The sequence below is a fragment of the Gossypium raimondii genome, chromosome 3 (genome assembly GCF_025698545.1).
Source record: "Gossypium raimondii isolate GPD5lz chromosome 3, ASM2569854v1, whole genome shotgun sequence".
In the NCBI taxonomy this organism is placed as follows: Eukaryota; Viridiplantae; Streptophyta; class Magnoliopsida; order Malvales; family Malvaceae; genus Gossypium; species Gossypium raimondii.
Genome location: NC_068567.1, coordinates 44,527,084 through 44,551,411, shown reverse-complemented (window position 1 = coordinate 44,551,411; position 24,328 = coordinate 44,527,084). Strand labels below are relative to the sequence as shown.

The following is a 24,328-nucleotide window of genomic DNA, read 5'->3' as shown; positions in this document are numbered from 1 at the left end:
TGGATGTGGATTCGGCTCAGTTTGATATGGTAATTTTCCTTGGTTCTCCAAACGACTAACCGTAAGACCTAACTTACTTATTTGCTGATCCATTTCTTAGAGATGCACTTCAGTCTTTTGTTGGAACTTTTCGGTGCTAATGGCTAACCTTTCTACTATGGTTTTTAGAGATGACTTTGGAGGTTGATACTATTGAGGTGGAGGTGGTCTTGGTTGATATGGTTGATAGTATCGATGGTTCGATCCATAGCTTAGATTTGGGTGGCTCCTCCACCCTATATTGTACTTGTTCGAATATGGATCATAGCGCCTTTGAGGAGGCCCTAGGAAGTTCCCAACGGCATCTACTTGTGCAGTTGTGTCTTTAAGTAAAATTAGGTACGAGTCGGTATGATGATCAGGCTTAGCACAAATCCTGCACAACCAAGCTGGGTTCGTCTATCTTACAAGCATAGTTTTAACCACATTAGTAAGTTCATAAATCTTCTTTACTATGGAAGGAGTACTTAGCTCATGAACCCTTCTCGTAGGTTCTATAGGTGGTCGATACTGTTGAGAATTTGCAGCTATAGTCGAAATTAATTCTCTAGCTCTTTGGGGAGTCATGTTCACAAGAGCCCCTCCATTAGCAGCATCAGTCATCTTCATTTCCATTATGAGTAACCCTTCGTAGAAATACTGTAAGAGTGACTGTTCAGATAGGCCATGTTGTGGGCAACTTGCGTACAACTTCTTGTATCACTCCCAATATTCATAGAGTGACTCTGCCTTCTTTGTTATATTCCGACTATACTTCTCCTTAATTCGGCTGCTCGAGCTGCTAGGAAAAACTTGTCAAGAAAAAATCGAGACATATCAGTCCAAATATTAACAAATCCCGGAGGTAAATAAAACAACCAGTCTCTAGCAGGGTCAGCTAATGAAAAAGGAAATGCTGATAGTTTTATTTGATCCTCAATTACTACTTCTGGTTTAATGCTTAGACAAACCATGTGGAACTCTTTTAGATGAGTTTAGGGGTTCTCGTTTTTCAAATCGCAGAAAGTAGGCAATAAATATATTAATCCTGACTTTAACTCAAATGGTGTTTCGCCCATCGAAGAAGTTACGCATAGTTGTTGCTGTTCATCTGGTGCAACTGCAAGTTGGCGTATAGTTTGATCTGCCATTTCGTCTGAATCTTCGAATGAGTAGATATCTTCGGTGTAAGATCCTTCTTAAAAATTAGGTTGTGGTTGTTTACCGTGCCAAATAGCTTCTCTTCGAAGTGTTCGAGCCAACTTTTCTATCTCTAGTTCAAATGCTAGAGTCCTCGATTCTCACTTGGTCATAACTAAAATTTAGAAATTTTTACCAATCCCCGGCAATGGCGCCAAAATTTGATGGGCATCGAAACCACCAAATATAAATTCCTAAAATATATATAACAATAAATTGAAATATAGAGTAGTAGGGTCGAATCCACAGGGACTGTTTATCTAATTTTGCCTTTTCTTGTGACTTATTCCCACGACTTATGCGTGGTAGTGTTGAAAAAAATAAAAAATGAGGGTTTTAAATTGATTAAGATAATAAAATAAGGAAATACGAAAAAAAATATATTCAAAATTAAAAAAATAAATTTAAGAAAATAAAATAAATGGATAAATAAAATATTTTTCAAGCTTAGCATTAGTGTCGGTGTAGTCCAATCTTGAATCGATCCTTGAAATAGATTTTTTCTTCCAATCGATAAGCTGGTTATAGCAATCGAGTATCCCTCAAATTGCCAACTCTTCCTCTCGTAGTCGATCCCAATATCACCTACAAATCGACCCTTGTCAAATTTCCAACCACGTGGCACGTACCCGTAATTTAAGACTTCAACAGCCTTGTGATCTAAAAAGCCCAACTCGAATTAACGGTCTCAACCATGTGGATCGTTTAAATCCAGTCACTATCTCCCTTGACATAATCCAACTAGCTTTTTCCAATTAAACATGCCAATTTATTCGTGGGATTTTGAATACAACACCGCTAACTCAACTTCCCAACTGTACGCCAAATGATTCCAACCCAACGCGCGCTTTTTGAATTGAAATCGAATCAACTTTGAGGGATGAATTTGTACTATCCCATAAACCGGAGAGAGCGAATATCGAATTGCAAAGTATTTAGTGTGGGTTTATATCTCACGATTACTTTGTCAAAATGATAACCGGGCTAAGGCTAAAAAGGATTTAGTTAATAATCATGAAAAAACTCATGCTTTGAAAGTGGTTTTGTGGAATTGTGATAGGTGGAAAGGGAAAGGGCCTTGGAAGAAAATTAAACCAAAAAGCTGAAAGTTAAAGAAAAAAAAATGAAAGAACAGAATACGAGTGATACAGGAAGGGAGAAAAAAAGAGTAAATAATTTATTAAATGCCAAAGGCAAAGTGTGTTCAATTGGTTGTAGCCATTAGGTATTTATACACACTTTTAGTGCTAATATTTAGGTAGATTTTTCCTAAATATTATCACTAAAGAATTCTAAATATTATCACAAAATAATTCAAAATTTAAAAATCAAATTTAAACTAATTACAGAGTTGTAACAATATCAAAAATCCTTCAATCTTTATCCAACCACTTAAAAAAAATCTTCAACCCTTCAATATTTATCCAATCATCTTTGAATCTTCAATCTTTCAACAATCCCTCCTCTTTGCTTTTTGTTCCAATTTAGCCCTTTTTTGTAAGAGTTTGAATTCAACACACCAACTTCATTCCTGATAAGAAAAATCCAAATTTAATAGCATTTTATTTGATAATTAGCCAAAAATAAATATATTTAAAATACAAATTTATCTTGATATCAACAAGTTTGACATCAAAACCATAATTTTTTATGAGTTTTTGAGCCTATAAAGTATAGATTTTTTCCATTCTCATTTTATTTTTGTTTGTAGGTATGTCAACTTGATTTGTTATTCTAGAACTTGCTTCGGTTATACATGTCGAGACCACATTATTTATTTGATATATTGAGATGATAGAGTCACTTAGGATTTAACCCGCTTAACCTTTAACACGGCTTACCCGTTGAATTAATCTTAGTAAACCAAGTTGATCCTAACACATTTTTCTCTTATCACCCATTCTTGTTAACCCGAAAATCACATGAATGTTTTAAATCACCCTCTTTATTGACTCTCTTTTTGTTGAGATTCGATTTTAGATAGTTTCCTAACTATACATTATCTTTTGTATTACAGAATTTTACTTTGTTCATAAAGAAAAAAATAATAATAATAAATAGTTGAAAAAAATGAATGATAAAAAATTCGATTGAGCTTGGATCATTAAACTCATCTTTTGTATAACAGCTCATATTGGCTCTTTTTTTCTTGTTGATGTAAAATTTTTTAACTCAACAACTATTTTTTTTTTGGTAACTTATTAACTCAATTCTCGAATGTAACAAACTTTTATGACTTTTTACATACCATTAACCTAAGCCTCGTTACAACCTTGTTAAGACCTCTTGATTGATGTGTCATCTCATTCTTATAGTGGTGGATATTTGATTTTCAAGCAAGCCTATGGTAATAACATTTCTTATACAACCGTTGAGTGCACATTACTTTAACCTTAAACACCTTCAGTGCTTGAGTGAGTCTCCGTAATAGTGTTAATTCTTATTAAGCTTAAATTTCAGGTAATTATTGAGATAGGGGAGATGCCTAATATTTTTAATCCTTAAAGATTATCCTACATTTTCGGATTTCACTATTCCAGCACAATCATCCAAATTCAGGGCAATTCCAGTTCTCTTCCTCCCTTTTCTTACGATATTTTGCTTATTTTGACTATATTTGTTTCTACATTAAGGACAATGTATATCTTAAGTGTGAGGAAGATTTTATATGTTCATGTGATATAGTCCCTAAATATTTTTTTTTGTTTACGTGATTTTCTCAAACCTAACATTAAATTTAATTTATTTTTTTAATTTGGAGTTTTTATTAATTATAGTTGGGAATAATTTGTGGATTTTTGTGCATTGTTTTATTTATACTTCAAGACATGAGAGAGTCAAGCATGATAAGCTGTTTTCATAAACTATTAATTTAGGTTGTCTCCCTAAACTGAAGTATTATCTTGAAATTTTAAAATTTTTAAGCTTGACATCAAAACCATAATTTTTTGAGCTTTTAAGCCTATAGAGCATAGAATTTTTTTCATGCTCATGTTATTTTTGGTTTTGAGTATGTCAACATGATTTGTTATTCTATAACTTACTTCGGTTATACATGTCGAGACCATATTATTGATTTGATATACTAAGATGATATAGTCACTTAGGATTTAACCCGCTAAACCTTTAACGCAGCTTACCCGTTGAATTAACCCCTAGTAAACTCCATTGATCCTAACACATTTTTTTCTTATCACTCGTTCATGTTAACTTGAAAACCACATTAATGTTGTAAATCATCATTTTTATTGAATCCCTTTTTGTCGAGACTCGATTTGGTTAGTTGTTTGACTATACATTATATTTTGTATTACTGAATTTTACTTTGTTCTGAAAAAAACCAAAAATAAAAAGAAAAGGAAAGGAAAAAAAGTTGAATAAAATGCATGAAAAAAATTCAATTGAGCTTAAATCATTAATCTCATATTTTGTATAAAAGCTCATATTTGCTCTTTATTTCTTGCTTATGTAAATTCTTTTAATTCAACAACTGATTTTCTTTTGTTTGGTAACTTATTAACTTAATTCTTGATTACAACCAACTTTTATGACCTTTTTGTACCTTTAACCTAAGCCCTATTACAACCTTGTAAAGATCTCTTGATTGGTGTGTCATCTCATTTTTATAGTGGTGGAGATTTGATTTTCAAGCAAGCCTATGGTTATAACATTTCTTATTCAACCTTTGAGTGCATATTACTTGAACATTTAAACATTTAACATCTTGAGTGCTTGAGTGAACTTTCATGAGGGTGTTAATTCTTGTTGAGTTTGTATTTCAAGTAATTATTGAGATAGGGGAGATGCCTAATGTTTTTAAGCCTAAAAGATTTCTGCTTATATTGTTGATATTCTTTAGTGTCATTTTAGTTTGAATTTCCAATGCACGATTATCTGTAAATTATCCTAAGACATTGTCGGTGAAAACAATAAATTGAGGGGAGTTAATTTGAATGTGGATTGAGAATTTTACTTTAGGACAAACAAACTCTTAAGGAGGGGATGTTTGATCTGTGCTAAAAGTAACATGTTTTAATATCATTCTTAATGCGTTTTTGGATTATTATTCGATGCTAATTGTGAATTGTATACTCCTAATCTTTTAAATTTGTGTTTTAATGCTTAATATAACACTTGGGAGCAAAAAAGAGTGAAAAGCAGAGCGTTGGAGCAAGCTACGTGAGCCACACAGGCTGAATTATTCCACACGGCCAAACCACATGGTTGTGTGACCCACACGAGTGTGTGGTAAACCGTATCGATTTCATGGAATTGTGCACCGAACAATGAAAAATCTTATTTTTAGGTTTTTCGAGCAATATAAGATGTATATATGACAAAAATAGGAAGATGGGAGGGAACCGTTAGAGAATACTCAAGGAAATAACTCAAAAAAACACCAGTGAAGCCGACTTTGAAGTAGATTTTCGTCAAGATTGAATATTCCCATTTGGTTTCTTAGGAAGTTATCATGAGTTTCTTTGTTTCTTTTGGTTATATTGTCTCTTGGATGTTTCTATTTTCAAGCATGAACTAATTTTCTAAATACCCAGGGGAGATGAACCCTATGATGGATTATGTCGTTTGATTTTTATTTTATGCAATAAATATCTAGTTTATTGTTCTCAATTATGTGTGCTTAATTATTGGTTTAATATTTCTAGACTATTTATTCATGTTCGATGTGCTTAAATCAGAGGTTGAATGGACCCTGTTCAAGAGTAGATTTTGCGTAACTGAGTGGAGTTCCATGCAATCCTAGAAATAGGATGACATAAATCTACTAGATTAGAGTCAAATTTAATAGGGGAATCCATAGTACGAGTTAATGTGATAATAGGGGTTTTAATTAGAAAGAAATTTCAATTAATCAACCTAGAATTAGTTGCTCTTATGCTCGAAAGAGATATTAATATAATTTATGGATTTCTACGGATTAATATGCTATGTAAAAGAAATTGCGTAATTTAGATTGATAGTGATAGATGAAATCTGGGTATTGTTTCGCTTCTTGGCTATTAATCAATTATTTTCGTGTTTTGTTTTTTATCGTGTCTGTTAGTTAATTAATTTAGTTAATTTTAGTTTTAATCACTCGAATTTATCGGTTAAATAATAGAAAGATAGTAATTACTAGTACTTTTTGTCTTCGTGGGAACGATACATTTACTCACTGTAGCTATAATATTAATTTATAGGTGTATTTGTCTTAGACAAATTTTTAGTTAGTTCCGCGACGCATCATAGTTTTGTGTTTTGATCCTATTGGTTCAAGCCCACACTCAAAGCAGTTCATGGTACGAAAATAGTGGAGAAGATCGTTTGGTTGAAAGCCGAAAAACGTCAAGGATCTGCTTATCCAAAAACACATGTATAATTTCAGTTCAAGATTTATTGTTATAAATATTACAAATCGAGTCGATTTTCAAATTTTTAATTTTTCGTTGTGCAAAAAAATCGTTTTTAATCGGATTTTTTCCAATACATAGCAACAAAGCTAAAATTATTGAAAAATTGACCCAAGTATCAATACTTGACTCACTATTTGGGTATTGGACTTTTGAATTGATGTTTCATGGCTTGTTTGAGTTCGCTTTTTGTTTGGTATGATTTATGGATGCTTGAAATGATTTAATTGGATGTTGTAACTCTAAAATAAATGTGATTTGATTGAATAATTGATTGATCAAAATGTCTTAGCCTCTAACGTGACATCTTTATTCGGTTCACTAAGGGGGGTAACACTCAATATATAAATCATATTTTTATATTAAAATAGAAAATAAATATAACTCTTGTAAATTAATAAAAATTCATAAGTGATGGGATAATTGCTTAAAAGATATTCTTACCATGATAATATGTTAGTATTACTTTAATACGAATGAATATTCACCTTAGCTTATAACAAAAATAAAAATAGAAAAGAAATTTTTCTTAATATTATCAAACATGAAATACAAATAGTATATACTTTTTAAATATTTAATATAAATTGTTTGTAAAGTTTAATTTAAATATATAAATCATATTTATAATTTATATAAATGATGAGTGAATTTATAATTTGGCACCCAAACTAGATTTTGAAAAGCCAAAAGTTAGAAATTTTAACCTCTTAATTTTGCTTAAAAGGGCAGTTTGATAAGTTAAATTCGCTTGAAAAGTTGCCTATTTAAAGGCCTAAAGGTTACTTTAACATTAGTTTTGAAAAGTTACCTGAAAAATAGTTACACGAAAAATGTTGCTTGTGAAAAATGTGATTTAATATTTTAAGTGTTTGACAATATTTTAAAAAATGTTGTGAAAAGTTAAAATATTCATTTTAAATATGGTGTTGTAAAATAAAAGATTAATTTAAATGATTTTTAAATTTATTAATATTATGATATATCAATTTTAATTATGTTTAAACAATTAATATAAATTTGTTTATAAAAATTAATTTGAGCATATAAATCATATTTTTTTATAGTGTAACTTGTTAATTGTTTCATTGCAACTTACGGTACAATAAGTCTTATCTGAGAAGTCGTGATTCTAAAAAATATAAAATTCATTTTCTTTACCTGTTCTCTTTTTTTAATTCTTTCTTTCCTTTATCCCTAACTTATTCCTTTTCTCTTCTATTCTCCTTTCTTCTTACTCACCAAAATTTAGTCACCTTTGAGTGTCCTTTGGGACCCTTCTTTTCCCACCCCTTACGAACCCGGCCTAACTTTTAACATTCACAAACTAAGACAATGTGGATTAGAAAAAGTTTTTTCTGCTTTTCTCTGTTATTGAAGTGAGATGAAATTGATGATGATTGATTTAGAGTTTTTTCTTTTCTTTTAGTTTTGTAAGTGTATTGTTATTTTGCTGGTTTTTGGAAGTTTCAGACCACCAAAGTCTCTAAGCCATGTCGCTAAGGAATGAGTTAAACAAGTGATGTCGCCTAACACTATACCAAAACAGGCTTTTAGAGGCACTTTTTTAGGCAAAAAGCGCCGCTAAAAGTATTTGCGGCCCTTTAAGAAGCACCGCAAAAAATGCCGCTAATGATAGCGTCCCTAACTTTAACGGTGTTTTTCCCACAAACGCCGGCTATATACCATGACCTTTAGCGGCGCTTTTCCCACAAACGCCGCTAAAGACCATGACCTTTAGCGGCGCTTTTTCCCACAAACGCAGCTAAAGACCATGACCTTTAGCGGCGCTTTTTCCATAAACGCTGCTAAAGATCATGACCTTTAGCGGCGCTTTTCCCACAAACGCCGTTAAAGACCAGTACCTTTAGCGGCGCTTCTACCACAAACGCCACTATAAAAATGACTTTTAGTGACGCTTTTTCACAAACGTCGCTAAAAACATAACTTTTAAAAAAAATTAATTAAATAATATTTATTTCTATGATAAATATTATATTATGTTTTATTTTTTAAATTTAAACTTTAAACTATATACTTTTAAGGATAAAAAAATTAATTAAATTAAATTCTCTATTAAAATTTTAACTTTAAAGGTAAATATAAAAATTAATGAATTTAAATTTAGAATTAAAATATTATGTTCAAACTCATATGATCTATATTAACTCGGCCAAATATAAAAGAAGCTATAAAACACATAATAATTAACAATCATGGTTAAAGAAGCTAGTAAACAAGGTAGCTACAAAACCCTGTTTCAATAACACCTAATTCAAGTTCCGACTAAGATAAACGACCATGGAATGCAACATTAAATAACACTCTACTTGAAGAAGTGTTAAGCCTTGGCTTTTCCAGCTTGAAGAGATTGAATCCTCCACTACACCTTCAATATCTAAAGGGTGCAAAACCAAATGATCAGATAAACCAACAAACTTGGTAAACAACAGAGATGTTAAAAATAATATATATATATATATATATAGCCATTAAGGCTCAAAAAATAAATATAACAAACAATTATGTGCATCTTTAGTAGCAGGTTGAACCATACTAACAAACAATCTCAATCATAGCTCTTCCATGTGTCACAAATAGGCATTCTTTCTAATGATTGTCTAAACTATTCAATTTTTTAACAAGGAACAATAGTATTAATTTGCAAAAAGCAGAACAGAAACATGCTGCAACACTGTTGTTTAACGTTATATAGAAATGTCTTATATAGCATAAAAGAGAACTAAGGCACAAAAAAAAAGAACACCATAATAATTAAATTGATCATTGATCTATTCAATTTTTCCAATATAGGTATATTCAATTTTTCCAAGTTTTTCTATGAATCTGAAGGGTCATAACTCTATACCCATCATGTCCAAACATGATTCCAACATTGGTGCCGCACTCGGTATTTCAAGAAAAATAAAAACCGTAGCAACATTGGCCAATGAAGGGATAACGATACCTTGGTCAAGCAATATATCATCGCTTTCGTCTTGTCACCAACATAGCAAGTGGAGCACTGTGTTGCCTTCCTCATCAAAGACAACCTTGTCCCCACAGCCTATGAACATTGATCTTTAGCTTTTTGCTTCAAGATCCGTGTTCTCGACACGAAAATAAGAAAACCACTCAAAACCGATTTCAAGTAATGGACTACAAATAAAACAAATCATTAAGGTAAAACTACCGAGGGCATACATAATTGACTAATGTAAAACGATGTACCTATTCCCGAAAAAGAAAAACTAGAATCATGCAAGTTACCACATAACCGGGTAAGCTTACGAGCCAAAGCGACTATATAAAAGAATTTACCATTTAACCTACTAGTACATAAATGAAATTATTTTTCATTATTGCAACTAATATAATCATAAATAATTTAAGAAAACAACTAAAAACAACTCTTATCTACCTAAAGCATAAGAATTCAAAATCTTTTAGATTATTTGATACATAAAATATTTTATCTTTCTTGCCAATAAAATAAAATAAAATAAAATAAAATAAAAAACAAGAATCAAATTAGTTCAACCCCAAGTCTTTAGTCAAATTTAATTAAACCTCAAGTTCTTTGTCAAAAGAAAAGAATATATATAAAAAACCAAGAAAACACATACCTAGTTTGATTGGCAAAACTTCGTTTTCTTTGGTAGGCGGTCATTGGGAAGATTAACAATTAATTAAGAAGATGAAAAGAGATAGACCTTGAAGAGTTTTTGCAAGCAAATTGATTAAACTTCTTCTATGTTCGAATTTTTTGATATTCGATTCTTGTTTTTTATGTTATTTTATTTTATTTTATTGGTAAAATATTTTATTTTCATATGGCATATTATTATTTGAAGTACAAAATGTTTTCAGCAGCGGTACAAAGAAACCTTTATCTACCTAAAGCATAAGAATTCAAACAAAGGAACTGAGCTTCACTAATTATGTATAATTTTTCATAAATCAAAATATAAGTTTATTATGTATTAATTTATAATTTCATTATTTTATTCAGAGGTGAAAGAAATGAATAAGCATGTCAAATCTTGGAACCTTGGTTAAATTTTCTAGATACTTAATAGCCAAATCCACATCTTCCCCGCCAAATTGATAAGCCAATAAGGAGTTAAGAATCGCCAAACATAAAATAATAAACTAGCATGAGTCCAGCAAGAGAGATCATAGAAAGACTTCATTTACGAAAATGTAGCGACACATTTAACAATGTCAACTAACATGGAAGCAGACATTGCGCTTTGAAAGATCTGTGGTAAAGCACTTGGAGATGTAACCTACAAATTAAAAAGGAAAATCAGTTGTGGCACAAATGAAGAGACTTGGACGAGAAATAATAGCATTCACATGGACATTCATCTTAAAGGACCATATAGGTGCCTTATTATGTAAAACAGAAATAGAAAATATGAACTAACACGGTCCTTTAGAATATGAGCCTATAGCGAACGGTCACCATATAGGGCTCTACAGGAAACCTCAAATTGATATGCTGTATTTGGAGGGCTGATACTTTTTGCAGCTTCAGCCATGGCTCGACTAGCTGCACGAGAAGTAAGGTCTTGCACTGAAGCCTTCAGCCACAAACTCAGTGTCTGCCTCTTCCTTTGTTGCGAAGGCAATATGCCCTTCCTGCCATAGAAATTCACGACTCCTACAATCAAGCATCAAGTTAGCAATGCAAAATCCATCCTCAAATAGTTTAAATAAAAACTCTAGCTTGCCATTGAAAATAATCTACACATCTGTGAACATTAACAACTAATGCTAAGAAACACAGAGTTGAATAAGCTTTTGGGTTTTTTTCTTGGATGTGGGAAATTAGGGAATTTAGGGGGGAAAGTTGGGGATTTGGGGAGGATTTTATAAAATGGCGTTTTTATAAAAACACCGCTATTGCTAACCTTTTGCGGCATTTTTCATAAAAACACCGCAAAAAATTATTTCATTTGGAATAAAACGACACTGTTTTGCTATATAATTATTTTTGTGGTGTTTTTTTATAAAAACGCCGCTATTGCTTACCTTTGAAAATTTATTTCATTTGGAATAAAACGACACTGTTTTATTATGCTAAAAGGGCGCTATTTTTTAAAGTAAAATTATTTTTTAAGCCTGTTTTTTATAAAAATGCCGCTATTGCTTACCTTTTGCGGCGTTTGTCATAAAAACGCCGCAAAAATTATTTCATTTGGAATAAAACGACATTGTTTTGCTATATAAAATGGCGCTATTTTTTTAAAGTAAAATTATTTTTTTGTGGCGTTTTTTATAAAAACGCCGCTATTGCTTTGCGGCGTTTTTTATTTCATTTGGAATAAAACGACACTATTTTGCTATGCTAAAAATCTTTTATTTTGTCTGTTAAAATTATTAATTAAGTGATTTTATAAAACATTTATTATTATTTTTATAAATTGAATTTTATAAAAAATCAAGTACTCTCAAAATAAATATCGTATATTTTAATAAGAAAAAATGATTAAATGGTTGTAATTAATTATTAAGTTAGAATTATCCAATGTAAGCAATTAATCTCTCACATATCAAATTTCTATTAAAGATTGAGACGTTAATCATGATTTTATATTATTCATTTCAATCTAATCTCCATTTTATTAGAGATATTTCTTCCTAACTAAAATATAATTATTTTGCTAGATGTTAGATGTGGAATGATTTTAGTTTTTGTATTTTATTTTTATTTGTTATAATTTGGTCCTATATATCCAAAATAGATAGTTACCTATCCGTATCAATTTGTTACATTTTTATTAATTTTTTAAATCTAATATTTAAATATATCAAATGGTTTAGATTAAATATTTTTTAGTCATAAACACCGCTAATGTTACCTTTTCCGGCGTTTACAGAAGAAACGCCACTAATAAATTAAATTCTTGTAATGAAACGACACCGTTTTGAAAAATTCTAATACATATTAGCGGCGTTTTTGCTATAAACGCGCCAAAGCTCGCATATTTTATAATTTTTATATTCAATTATTGTATATTGCATATCAATTTTAAATTAATAATCTTTACAATTTATTATTATCTCTTTTACAATTATATAAGAACTTATTTAATATATAAATTAAAAAAATACTAATTAATCTAAACCTTAAATCCTAACCTGACCCTGAATCTCTAAACCCTAAATCACTAACCCCTAACCCCTAACCCCAAACTCCAAACCCCTAACCACTAACCCAATAAGCTTATTTAATATATAAATTAAAAAACACTAATTAATATAAATCCTAAACCCTAACCCTATCCCGACCCCGAATCCCTAACCCTTAAACATTATTTAATATATAAATTAAAATACACTAATTAATCTAAACCCTAAACCTTAACCTAACACCGAATCCATAAACCCTAAATCCCTGACTCTTAACCTCTAACTCCTAACCCCTAACCCATAAACCTTAAATCACAACCCTTAAATCAGAACCCCTAATCCATAATCCTTAATTCCATAATCTATAAACCTTAAAATTGTAACTCTTAAACCGACCCTAAATCCTAAACTAACCATATATATACCCTAAACCATATATATTAAACCCTAAACTATAATGATAATTAAATTAAATATTTTAAAATTAATACTATTGTATCTTTTACAATTATATTTGAAATTATTTAATATATAAATTAAAATCAATCAATTATGTACACAAAAATTTTAAAATTATTTTAAATAATAGTATTTTAATTTCTCCATTTTAACAAATATTTTTCTATTTTTTATTTCAAATTATTTCTACGTGTCATTATTTCAAATTTATCCATTTTAACAAATATTCAATTAAAATAAATTGAATTTTAATTAATATAAATAAACAAATTAAATAGTAAATAGACAGATAAAATACTAAAGCCCCGAGCATTAGCGGCGCTTCTTCAAAAACACCAGTAAAGCCCCGAAAACTCAAAAAAGGCATCGTTGTGCTTAGGTTTTTTGCGTCGCTTTTTGGAAAACGCCGCTAATATTGGATCTTTAGCGGCGTTTTTTTAAAGCGCCACTAATGCTTGATTTTTAGCGGCGTTTTTTTATCCAAATGCCACAAAAAACGCCGTTAAAAGCCTATTTTGGTGTAGTGCTAATAACAAGAAAAGCGCGATGATCGGAGAGATTTTAAAGATAAAAAAGATATACAAAGTTTATTTACAAATCTTTATGAGCTCATATGATTTACAATTACTATGTTTATTTTGTAAAGTTGGAATTTTTGTACTTTGATTAATTATAATGTGAATTTTAATTAACAATGGTGGAAAAGGTTGTTGGAAAGAAAAAGTTAGAACCTCGAGAGTAGAAGAGCAAAGTTCCCTATTTTATTTTTCTCCTTGGGTGCCTGTGGTTGGCTTTAGGATTTTACTTCAATTGAAATGCTTTATTAAAGTTGATGCTACATTTTGGCAGTTTTGGCATAGAACAATGTTGATAGATTAATTTGTTTGGTTTCCAAAATCTTGAATTCTGTTCCAAAGCTTGTATCATAGATAGTACTTTTCATTCTTGTAACTTTGATGCCTTTTCAAGAAATTTGAAGTTTAAATCATTGAGTAAGAAAAAAGAAGAATATACGAGTAGAAGGAAGAAGATAGGAGAAAATAAATAACTAAAATTATTATAATTTCCGAGATAAAATTGAGACAATGTCTAATTGTTAAAATCATTTTTTTTTAGAATCATATGACAAAATTAATATAATGTGTAAATGTTTGAGAACTAAATTTTTTATTATGTCAATTTTAGAACTTCTACATTTTTGTTCTCCACAAAGTTAAGGATAGTTAAAAAAAGGGTTAATAAGTAGTTTGCCCCTCGAATTTGTCCAAAATACTTAGTTGGTAGCTATTTTTTTTTCTAAGCTTATTTAGCACCTGAACTTGTATTCCGTCACCTATACTGGTACCTCTGCACTAACATCATGAATTTGTGCTGACATGACATTGATAGCCAATCTAGTGGTAACATGTGACAATCTCTCAGTATGTCATGTGACAACCTCTCAGTATGTTACGTGAAAAATATATATATTTAAAATATTTAAAAAATATACAATTTAATAAATAAAATTATAACTTTTTCCACATCAAAAATGAAACTGGACAAACTGATGCCTAGATACATCTAAGTCCAGACTAACATTTGTCCAGATTCAATCTACATATATATTTTTAGTAAGTTTATATGGTTTTAATTTTTTATTATAAAATATCAGGTTATTTATATTATTGTTGATAATAGCTAAAAGTAACATGTTTTAATCTCATTCTTAATTCTATTTTAGGTGATTATTCGATATTAATGGTGAATTTTATGCTTCTAATCATTTAAATTCATGTTTTTATACTTAGGATAGCATTTGGGAGCAAAAGGAGCAAAAAACAAGCGAAAATCGGAAAATCGGAGCAAGCTACAAGAGCCACATGGGCTGACCCCTTCCACATGGCCTGACCATACGGTCATGTAGTAGGCCATGTTGATTTCGCGAAGTTGCACCATAAACGGGAAATCGCATTTTTTTTAGGTTTTTCGGGCATTTTAAGGCATATATATGACAAAAATATGATGATATGAGAGCGTTCCCGTAGAATATTCAAGAAAACAACTTGTAAAACACCATTGAAGCGGATTTCTGTCAAGATTAAAGACTTCTAGTTGATTTCTCAGGAGATTATCATGAGTTTCTTTATTTTTTTTTTTGGTTATACTATCTCTAGGATGTTTTTATTTGCAAGCATGAACTAATTTTCTAAATACTTAGGGAGATGAGCCCTATGATGAATTCTGTCGCTTGATTTTTATTTTGCGTAATAAATACTTAGATTTTGTTCTCAATTTCTAGATTATTGATCCATGTTTGATGTGCTTAAATCAGAGGAGGAATAAACCCTGTTTAAGAGTAGATCTTGCATAATTGAGTCCAATTGCATGCAATCCTAGAAATAGGACGATATAAATCTACAGGATTAGAGTCAAATCTAATAGGGGAGTCCATAAATTGAGTTAATACGATAATAGGGGTTTTAATTAAAAAGAAATTTCAATTAATCAATATAGAGTTAGTTGCTCTTACTCTCGAAAGAGATATTAACATAATTTAGGGATTTTTACGGATCAATATACTAAGTAAAGAAATTGCGTAATTTAGATTGATAATGACAGATGAAATCTAGGTGGGTTCTTTCTTGGGTATTGTTTCGCTTCTTGGTTGTTAATCGATTATTTTCCTGATTTTTTCTTTGTCGCGTTCGTAGTTAATTAATATAGTTAATTTTAGTTTTAATCAACCACTCAAATTTATCGGTTAAATAATAGAAAGATGGTAAAAACTAGTACTTTTAGTCTTCATGAGAATGATATCTTTGCTCACCATAGTTATACTATTAATTGATAGGTGCACTTGCTTTAGTCGATTTTTAATTAGCTTCGCGATGTATCAATTGTTATTGTTATAATTTTGAAATTAAAAATATATAATTTTAAAAAATTAGAATATATAAATTAATCAAAATAAAAATTACACTAAGAATGTCTAGATTCAAATGCATCTAAACAACTTGTAGATGTTCCTTTTAGTTCTTTTATTTATTTATATATTTTTATAAAATTTTAATTTTATTAATTTCTATATTATAAATTTTATACATTTTCAAAATATTATAGGATTTTTATATATTTTAATTTTTATATTTTATAAAATTATATTTTTAAATAATAACCTAAAACTGATATTTTATAAAAAATAAAAAATATAAACTTATTAAAATTACATGTAGAATGAAGTTTGACAAATTTGTGTCCTAGTTCATTCTAGATGTGAAAAATTATACTTCTATTTATTAATTTATATATTTTTAATTTTTTAATTTATGATTCTGACTTGGCATATTAAGAGGTTATCGCGTGCCACTACCGAATTGGTTATCAATAGCACATCAATATAAACTAAATATATTAGTACGAAGATATCAACTTCAATAGTAGAATATAAATTCATATACCAATTAAATAAAAAAATAGATACAAAATTAAAAAACAAATATTAAACCTTAGAAAATTAACTAAAAAAAATCTATTGATTTCAGTGAACATTTTATTACGAAAAAAATTCCATCAAGTATAGTCAAATGATGTCAGGTTAATTTTTAACAATTGAACGTATTTCCGCACTATAAAGCCACAGCAGTCCAAAATCAGACAACTTTTATCTATTTAACATTACTTATAGTTACGAAAGGACTTTTCCATTAACAAAGCGAACTCCCAGAACCAAAACCAACAATTTTAAGACCCGCGCTTTCTCAGTTTCTATTCACTGTCGCCCCGCCCTTTTCCAGCTCTGCGCTCTCCTCTCTTATATTTTCTCTTCTCCTCGCCCAAATCAAAATAAAAATAAATTAAAAGGAAAACAGATTAAAATTAAAGTTAAAATGAAGCGCGTTTTCGAGGAAATCTCTGACGAAGAATGGGAGAACCACTCTTTCAAGCCTTCTCGTGTTTTGAAGAAAAACCCTAATCCTCCTCCAATTGAGTCTTTCGCTTTCAATTCCCAAACTCAGGCTAGTTTTTCCGACCAAAGCAGCGATGATTGTGTCGAAATCGAACATTTGGCTGATGATTCCAACTTGGAAGACGACGTTGAGCCCGAGGATGCCGGGCCGGTCAACCTTGCGCGTCGATTCATCGTTGATGAAGACGATGACGACGAAGAAGATGGTGATGGAAAAGACGGCAATGAGAATGCTTTTGAGGAGCTGTATGACATTGAGTCGAGTGAAGAAGAGCAATTGCAAGAGGATGACGTGGTGGGGAAGGCGTTGCAGAAGTGTGCGAAAATATCTGCGGAGCTACGGAAGGAGCTGTATGGGAGTTCCGGTGCTTCTTGCGAACGATACGCCGAAGTAGAAGCTTCTTCAGTGAGAATCGTTACACAGGTATTAAAAAAGCTTAAGGCATTCTATTTTTCTGTTTGGTTACTGAGAAAATTGAGGAAGGAAGGCCGTGATCACTTGCATTCTTATATATATATATAATCAGAATGCTTTATGAAGTTGTAAAAGGTTGTAGTAAGTTTGAGGGAGCTAAATTTAGCGAATTTTGTGATTATGATTTTTGTCTAATCTTTAGTTTAATGAAAATCACCAATAGCTTTAAATTTCATTTTTATGTTCATTTTAGGGGAGCCGGTTATTTTTTATATACTGCATGACAAAATTTGGGGAATGTATTATATGCGTTGTCTTTTCCACATCAGCTTCGTTGTTTCCTAATAGACTTGTCTATAAATTGGAATATTTCTTACTCTTGCAGAATGATATTGATGCAGCATGTGCAGTGGTGGATCCGGAATTTCAGCCAGTTCTCAAGCCATATCAACTGGTTGGTGTAAATTTTCTTCTTCTGTTGCATAGTAAGGGCATTGGTGGAGGTACTTGTTCTAATCTTTTGACATCATTGATGGGCTGTATATTTCTAGGTCTTTTTTATTGATTTAGTACCTAAAACAAGAAATCGTAATTGTTTGTGGGGATTTGATAAGTTACTGAACATATTTCTTTTCACCTGAGAAGAAAAAAGCTTCGCTCACCCTTAAGTGTTGTTATTGGCCTACATTCTTCAAGTACCTTTGAAGATTGTTAACTGTAATTGGGTGATTAAAGTTAAGATGAAGAAAAGAGACATAAAATTCTTAACTGTGGGTTGTATTATCCATTCTTCTGTTGCATAATAAATGCATTGACCTTTGTCAATCACTTTCTTGAAATGTATCAATCGCTTTTGTGGCAAAGGAAGGAGAAGGAAAAGATAAGAACCTTGAGTGATAGTAGCTTAGCGGAGTTAGATAATATGCAGGCTCTATACTCTTAGCTTTTGAGGGAATGATATTGAACTTGTTAAGTTTAAGAAAGTATGTGAAGATCTGTTAAGATTCGTACTTGTTTCAGTTAGTTTCCAATTTGATAAGAAGATTGTGAAAAGAATTTGTCAAGGTTGAGTCTTATTGCTGAATTTGATGTTGAATCGGCCAAACAGGGAATGGTTGTTCATTTTTCTTTATGATGCCATGTACTATGTTAATAGGTAAGTAATTTGGCATTCCATATTTCTTGTTTTCTTATGAGTGCAGTACATAAATACTGATTGCTTTTGCAGCCTCTATTTCATATAATTTGGAAGGACAATTACAACTTTTTGTATATGTGCAGCTATATTGGCAGATGAGATGGGTCTTGGGAAAACCATTCAGGTACTTCAACTCTAAGTTCTTGCCCTTGATAATCCTCTGTATTTGGTTTTTATCAGACTAAATTGCTTTTCTCTACAGGCTATTACATATCTGACTTTGCTGAAACATCTGAAAAATGATCCTGGTCCTCATTTAATAGTTTGTCCTGCCTCACTTTTGGAAAACTGGGAAAGAGAACTTAAGAAGTGGTGCCCCTCATTTTCTGTACTTCAGTATCATGGTGCTGGCCGAGCATCTTATTCAAAAGAGTTGGGTTATTTGTCCAAAGCTGGATTGCCACCTCCATTTAATGTTCTTCTTGTGTGTTATTCACTTTTTGAAAGACACAGGTATACTCTATTGTTAACTGGGTTTTTATGTTTGTGTTCTATACTATCTGCCTGTCTGTGTGTGTTTGACTTTTTTATTATTGGTTTTCACAGTGTGCAGCAGAAGGATGACCGTAAAATTCTGAAACGATGGAAATGGAGCTGCGTGCTAATGGATGAGGCCCATGCTTTGAAGGACAAGAACAGCTACAGGTGGAAAAATCTAATGTCAGTTGCTCGAAATGCAAAGCAGCGTCTTATGCTAACAGGCACACCACTGCAAAATGATTTACATGTACTATTAGTATTACCTTTACCTCCCTCTCCTAAAAATAATTCTAAAATCTGAAAGTATTTAAGTAAATAATGGTTGCAGAGCATTGTGGCCATATTGTGCAGCATGTGAGTGATATGGTTAACACTTAACAGTTAGTAAAGTTGAATTTAGTGCTGAAGCATTAAATTTCATCAATTAAAAACTACAACCTTAATGAACTTGATTTTGTCAGAGATAAATTAAGTGATGGAAAAAGAATACAAATGCTTATTAATGGGTAGTGTGCGTTATGACAACTATGTTTCTACTCAATGAATCATGCACTAAAATTTTGTTTTTCATTATAAAGTTGTTCATCTCTTAATATTTCATATATTTTCTTACTGTCAATGGAATCTCCAATTTTTGTAAGAAATGCATGTCCTTTGATTATAAAAGCTTCTTGTAAGAAAATTTTATCACTATAAACGCCGGTGGTCTGAGAAGCATTGGAAGGTATTTTTATTTAACATTCTTCTGAGTCCACATGTTACATTGCTGTTGCTAAGTGGCTGGATTTTTTGTTGCAGGAGCTGTGGTCTTTGCTAGAGTTCATGATGCCCGACCTTTTTGCCACTGAGTATGTAGATCTGAAGAAGCTACTAAATGCAGAAGATAGGGAGCTAATTGGTCGTATGAAGTCCATCTTGGGACCATTCATCTTGAGGCGTTTGAAATCAGATGTGATGCAGCAGCTTGTCCCAAAGATACAGCAGGTAGATGCTTCTTGCTCTTTTGTTTTAATCCGATAATGAGTTTTTCTTTCCTGAGGAATTTTGATTTGAAAAGTCCTTTCACTATTAGAGGAGTTTAAGCATCACTTCTGCAGGTTGAGTATGTGATTATGGAAAAGCATCAAGAAAATGCTTATAGGGAAGCTATAGAAGAGTATCGTACAATTTCACGAGCACGCATTGCAAAGTTATCAGAACCTGACTTGAATAATATCATTGGGGTTATTCCTCGGCGTCAGATCTCTAACTATTTTGTTCAGTTTCGCAAGGTGCTTCTTGTTTTTTCTCCTCTACATGCAGTTAATTTGAAATGGGTTCCCAGTTCTTAATCCTAATTTCTTGTTTTGAACTAATTTAGATTGCAAATCATCCATTATTAGTGAGGCGAATATATGATGATGATGATGTTGGTCGCTTCGCTAAAAGGTTACATTCTATTGGTGTTTTTGAATGTACCTTGGACAGAGTAGTTGAGGAATTAAAGAATTACAGTGACTTCTCCATTCATCAGGTAATTCTTTCTTTGACGTTCTGTTTTTCTTTAAAGACTAGCATACTTGCTTCATTTACCATTTGTAAGTATGTATGATTAATCTTCGATTGTGTTCATTGTTTAGTTCTTTCTCAACAAACTAGTCATATAATGTTTACATCTAATAAAAAGTTCTTATGAAGGCATTAACTGAAAAGAAGGTATTTGAAATATTTTTGAATTGGAAATAGAATTATTTGATAAAGTTGGAAAAGTAGATTAGGATTAACAAAGGAGACTGGTAAATTCAAGAAAAGGATTAGAATATCTGTGAATTATTCAGATTGCAGGTAGGCTGCTGTCACTCTTCATTGTATTGCCGTGTTCCTGTAGTTTTGTTCAGTTTTCTTCCCGCTCCTTTGTTTGAATACTCTTATGTTTTAGTTTTCTTTTCTACAATTAACCATATTGTCCCCTTTAGCTGTGAATGGATTTTAAGTTGGTGGTAGTAAGATGATGCTGTCAGGTTGATCCAACCTAAAAGCTAAAGTTCTGTGGTGAGTGCCTGAAATAGGTTTCAACTGCAACATATTCTCTTTGTAGTTTGTACTAGTTTGTTGCTTTTGAAAGTGTTCACCACGTCTGAGCCCAGTATTGGCTCTATGCCCGAATCAAAATGAGGAAACCCTGGATTTGAACCATATTCTAAAAGCTAGCTTATTTTTGTAAGTTTGTGCTTGAGGATGTGGTTTTAAATTGCTGAAAATTTCAACAATGGTGTATGTCAATGTTGTTTTTGTTATGCTAGTTCTTGAGGTGCCTCTGCTCTACGTTCATTATAGATATATCTGGTATTCCATATTGGATCCTCTTTTTTCTTTGAGCCAAAACCTTTTTATTCGATTTAAGGTTGAAGCACATTAGTTGATATGATGTTGTGGAATCAGGAACTGATTGCCGAAATTGTAGGTTGGTGAATTGTAGCCTTTGATATTCATCACAACCGAGCTTAGTCACCCATAGATATGGTTTTGCCATGCATATCTTGTTGAGCATGCTGATATCTACTTGTCAAAGGTGATGAGAAGTTTAGCTTGAATTACTGCATGAATAATAAATAAGCAGAGGTGGGAATAAAACACATACCTTATTTGAAGCTTTATTTTGGACGGCTTGTTTGGTTACAAGTTTAACAAATTCCTGGTTTGAATTCATTGAGTGTTTGTTTGAATCCTAATCAGACCCTAATGAATCTAGTGAACTACAAATTATCGCCCGTAATGATTCCCATCTTTTATGCAATTCATCCCAAATTTTACTCATTTTAAGCCTTATGTTGATAGCGTATTATTGCACAGGATTTTGAAGATTCTGATGAACCTCTGTATTAAATACAGAGACATTGTTCTTTCATTCTATTGCCTCTCTTTATCATTGAATGCTTTTAAGTATTGAATGCCGACATTCCAATTATTCTATGCTTTCATTTGAAAATGCCCATCTTTTAATCGAGATATCAAGGTTGGTAAAACCATCACTGCTCATAGTTAAACTTATCTTTCCAAATAGAATTTGTCTATTTCAACTATAACAAGTGGATAAATAGACTGCTGCATGTACATTCTGTATCACTAGCATTGTATGTTCTGTAATTATTGCCATTGGTGTGGTGGCTCAAACTTTATGTATACATTACCATTGATTCTTTTTCTCTGCATAAAGACTAGGGTTTTATTTCAAGCTTATGATGAAAAGGCTTTTTGCATATTTGAAACTAATTCTGACCTAAATCATAAATTCTTTCTGTTCTAGTTTTGGCATTCATATATTTTCTTTGAACATCCTTATTACAGCTTTTACTTCGTTATGGAATTACTGGTGGTAAAGGAACTCTTTCTGATGAACATGTTATGCTTTCTGCTAAATGCCAGGTATCTTTTTATTTCTTCTCTCTTTTTCTTCCAAAATGTTATTCTTCATTTACATTCAACTCTCTTTTGGTGCCAGGCATTAGCAGAGCTTCTCCCTTCACTCAAGAGAAGTGGGCACCGTGTTCTGATTTTTAGCCAGTGGACATCAATGCTTGATATCTTAGAGTGGACTTTAGATGTGATTGGGGTTACATATAGACGGCTTGATGGAAGGTGATGCTTTACGTTTGCTTTGTTTAAACGTTTCATTTTCATTTGTGGCTAAAAGCTTTGGTCTTCTTTTTCCAAGTTTGATTCCACTTTTTTAATGTAAGGCTTAACTGATGCAGGACTTTTTAGTTGGCATTTTACTTGTATACACAGTTGTTCTTGTTTTCTTTTTACAAAGCTTCCATTATATCAGCTGAGCTTTAAATTGTATCTTACTTTGCAGCACTCAGGTGACCGATAGGCAGACTATAGTTGACGATTTCAATAATGACACTTCTATATTTGCGTGTCTGTTGTCCACGAGAGCTGGAGGGCAAGGTTTGAACTTAACAGGAGCTGATACTGTAGTTATTCATGACATGGATTTTAATCCACAGATAGACCGACAGGCTGAAGATCGCTGCCATCGAATTGGCCAAACAAGGCCAGTTACCATATACAGGTAATTGGAAACACCCTTTGTTTCACTTTACATTGCCTTCCCTAGTCCCTCCCTGTTTCTTCTCATCTCTCTTTGTGAAGTTCTAGTTCATACTTTAGTGAATGTATGCTCAAATCTTTTCCAGGCTGGTTACGAAAGGTACAGTTGATGAGAATGTTTATGAGATTGCAAAAAGGAAGTTGACTCTTGATGCAGCGGTGCTAGAGTCTGGATTGGATGTAGGCAATGAAGATGACACATCTGAGAAAACAATGGGGCAGATATTATCATCCCTACTTATGAGCTAGAACAAGAGTATGTGAAATTTTGGGGTTTTTTTTTTTTTTTCAGATTCTTTATACTTATGTTGCACCCATTGTTGTATCAGCTATGTTGATCTTGATAGTTAGGGTCACTTGGGGGGGAGGGGGAGGGGGGAACCTTCAAATTGTTAGGGTATGTCTTGCATGGGTAATAATCAACACCGAACTCTCAACATCAATGTACCAGCATATCATTGAGAACTATTAAGAGGAAGGGACCGGTATCATTTGGTGGCTGTAGAGTTCAAGTTTCAAATACCTATCTCCCAAATCGTCTCTTTTTGTTCTTTTTTCTTTTCAACATGAAGAGCATATTAATTGATTATGATCTTATACTATATCTGCCATAGCAAAGAACATTAGTATCATTATGTCGAAATGTCAAACTTAAAGAGAATGATAGTTAATTTTAATGGTACGTTTGTGTACTTATATGTCTTTTGGGTAAACTAGTCATGGTTGGAACTAGTGGTCCACGAAACCATAACTATCAATGTCCTTTCAATGTGGTCATGACTCACAAGCATAGAAGCGAGCACCGAAGCACCCAAATCATATATTATATATTTTGGTCAAAATATCTAAAAATGTAGAGAATTTCTCTCCTCCATGTAATGTTCCCCGAAAACTATAATTTTCAATGTCCTTCCAATGTCACCATCGACTAGCAAGCATCGAAGCACTCAAATTATATATATTATATA

At 31.8% G+C, this 24,328-nt stretch overlaps 1 protein-coding gene across 2 annotated transcripts; it reads left to right on the top strand.

Annotated features, from left to right (window-relative positions):
- The first annotated feature begins 16,906 nt into the window (after positions 1-16,906).
- LOC105794376 (protein CHROMATIN REMODELING 19) lies at positions 16,907-24,052 on the top strand. Of its 2 annotated transcripts, XM_012623532.2 has the most exons (13): positions 16,907-17,596; positions 17,973-18,090; positions 18,696-18,743; positions 18,869-18,909; positions 18,988-19,238; positions 19,332-19,512; positions 20,064-20,249; positions 20,363-20,536; positions 20,626-20,778; positions 22,593-22,670; positions 22,747-22,883; positions 23,104-23,322; positions 23,447-24,052. In XM_012623532.2, the coding sequence occupies exons 1-13, from the start codon at positions 17,093-17,095 to the stop codon at positions 23,607-23,609; spliced, it is 2,253 nt and encodes a 750-aa protein (XP_012478986.1). In that variant the 5' UTR covers positions 16,907-17,092; the 3' UTR covers positions 23,610-24,052. The 2 variants fall into 2 exon arrangements, with proteins under 2 accessions (XP_012478986.1, XP_012478987.1); XM_012623533.2 differs by lacking the exon at positions 18,696-18,743.
- The last annotated feature ends 276 nt before the right edge of the window (positions 24,053-24,328 follow it).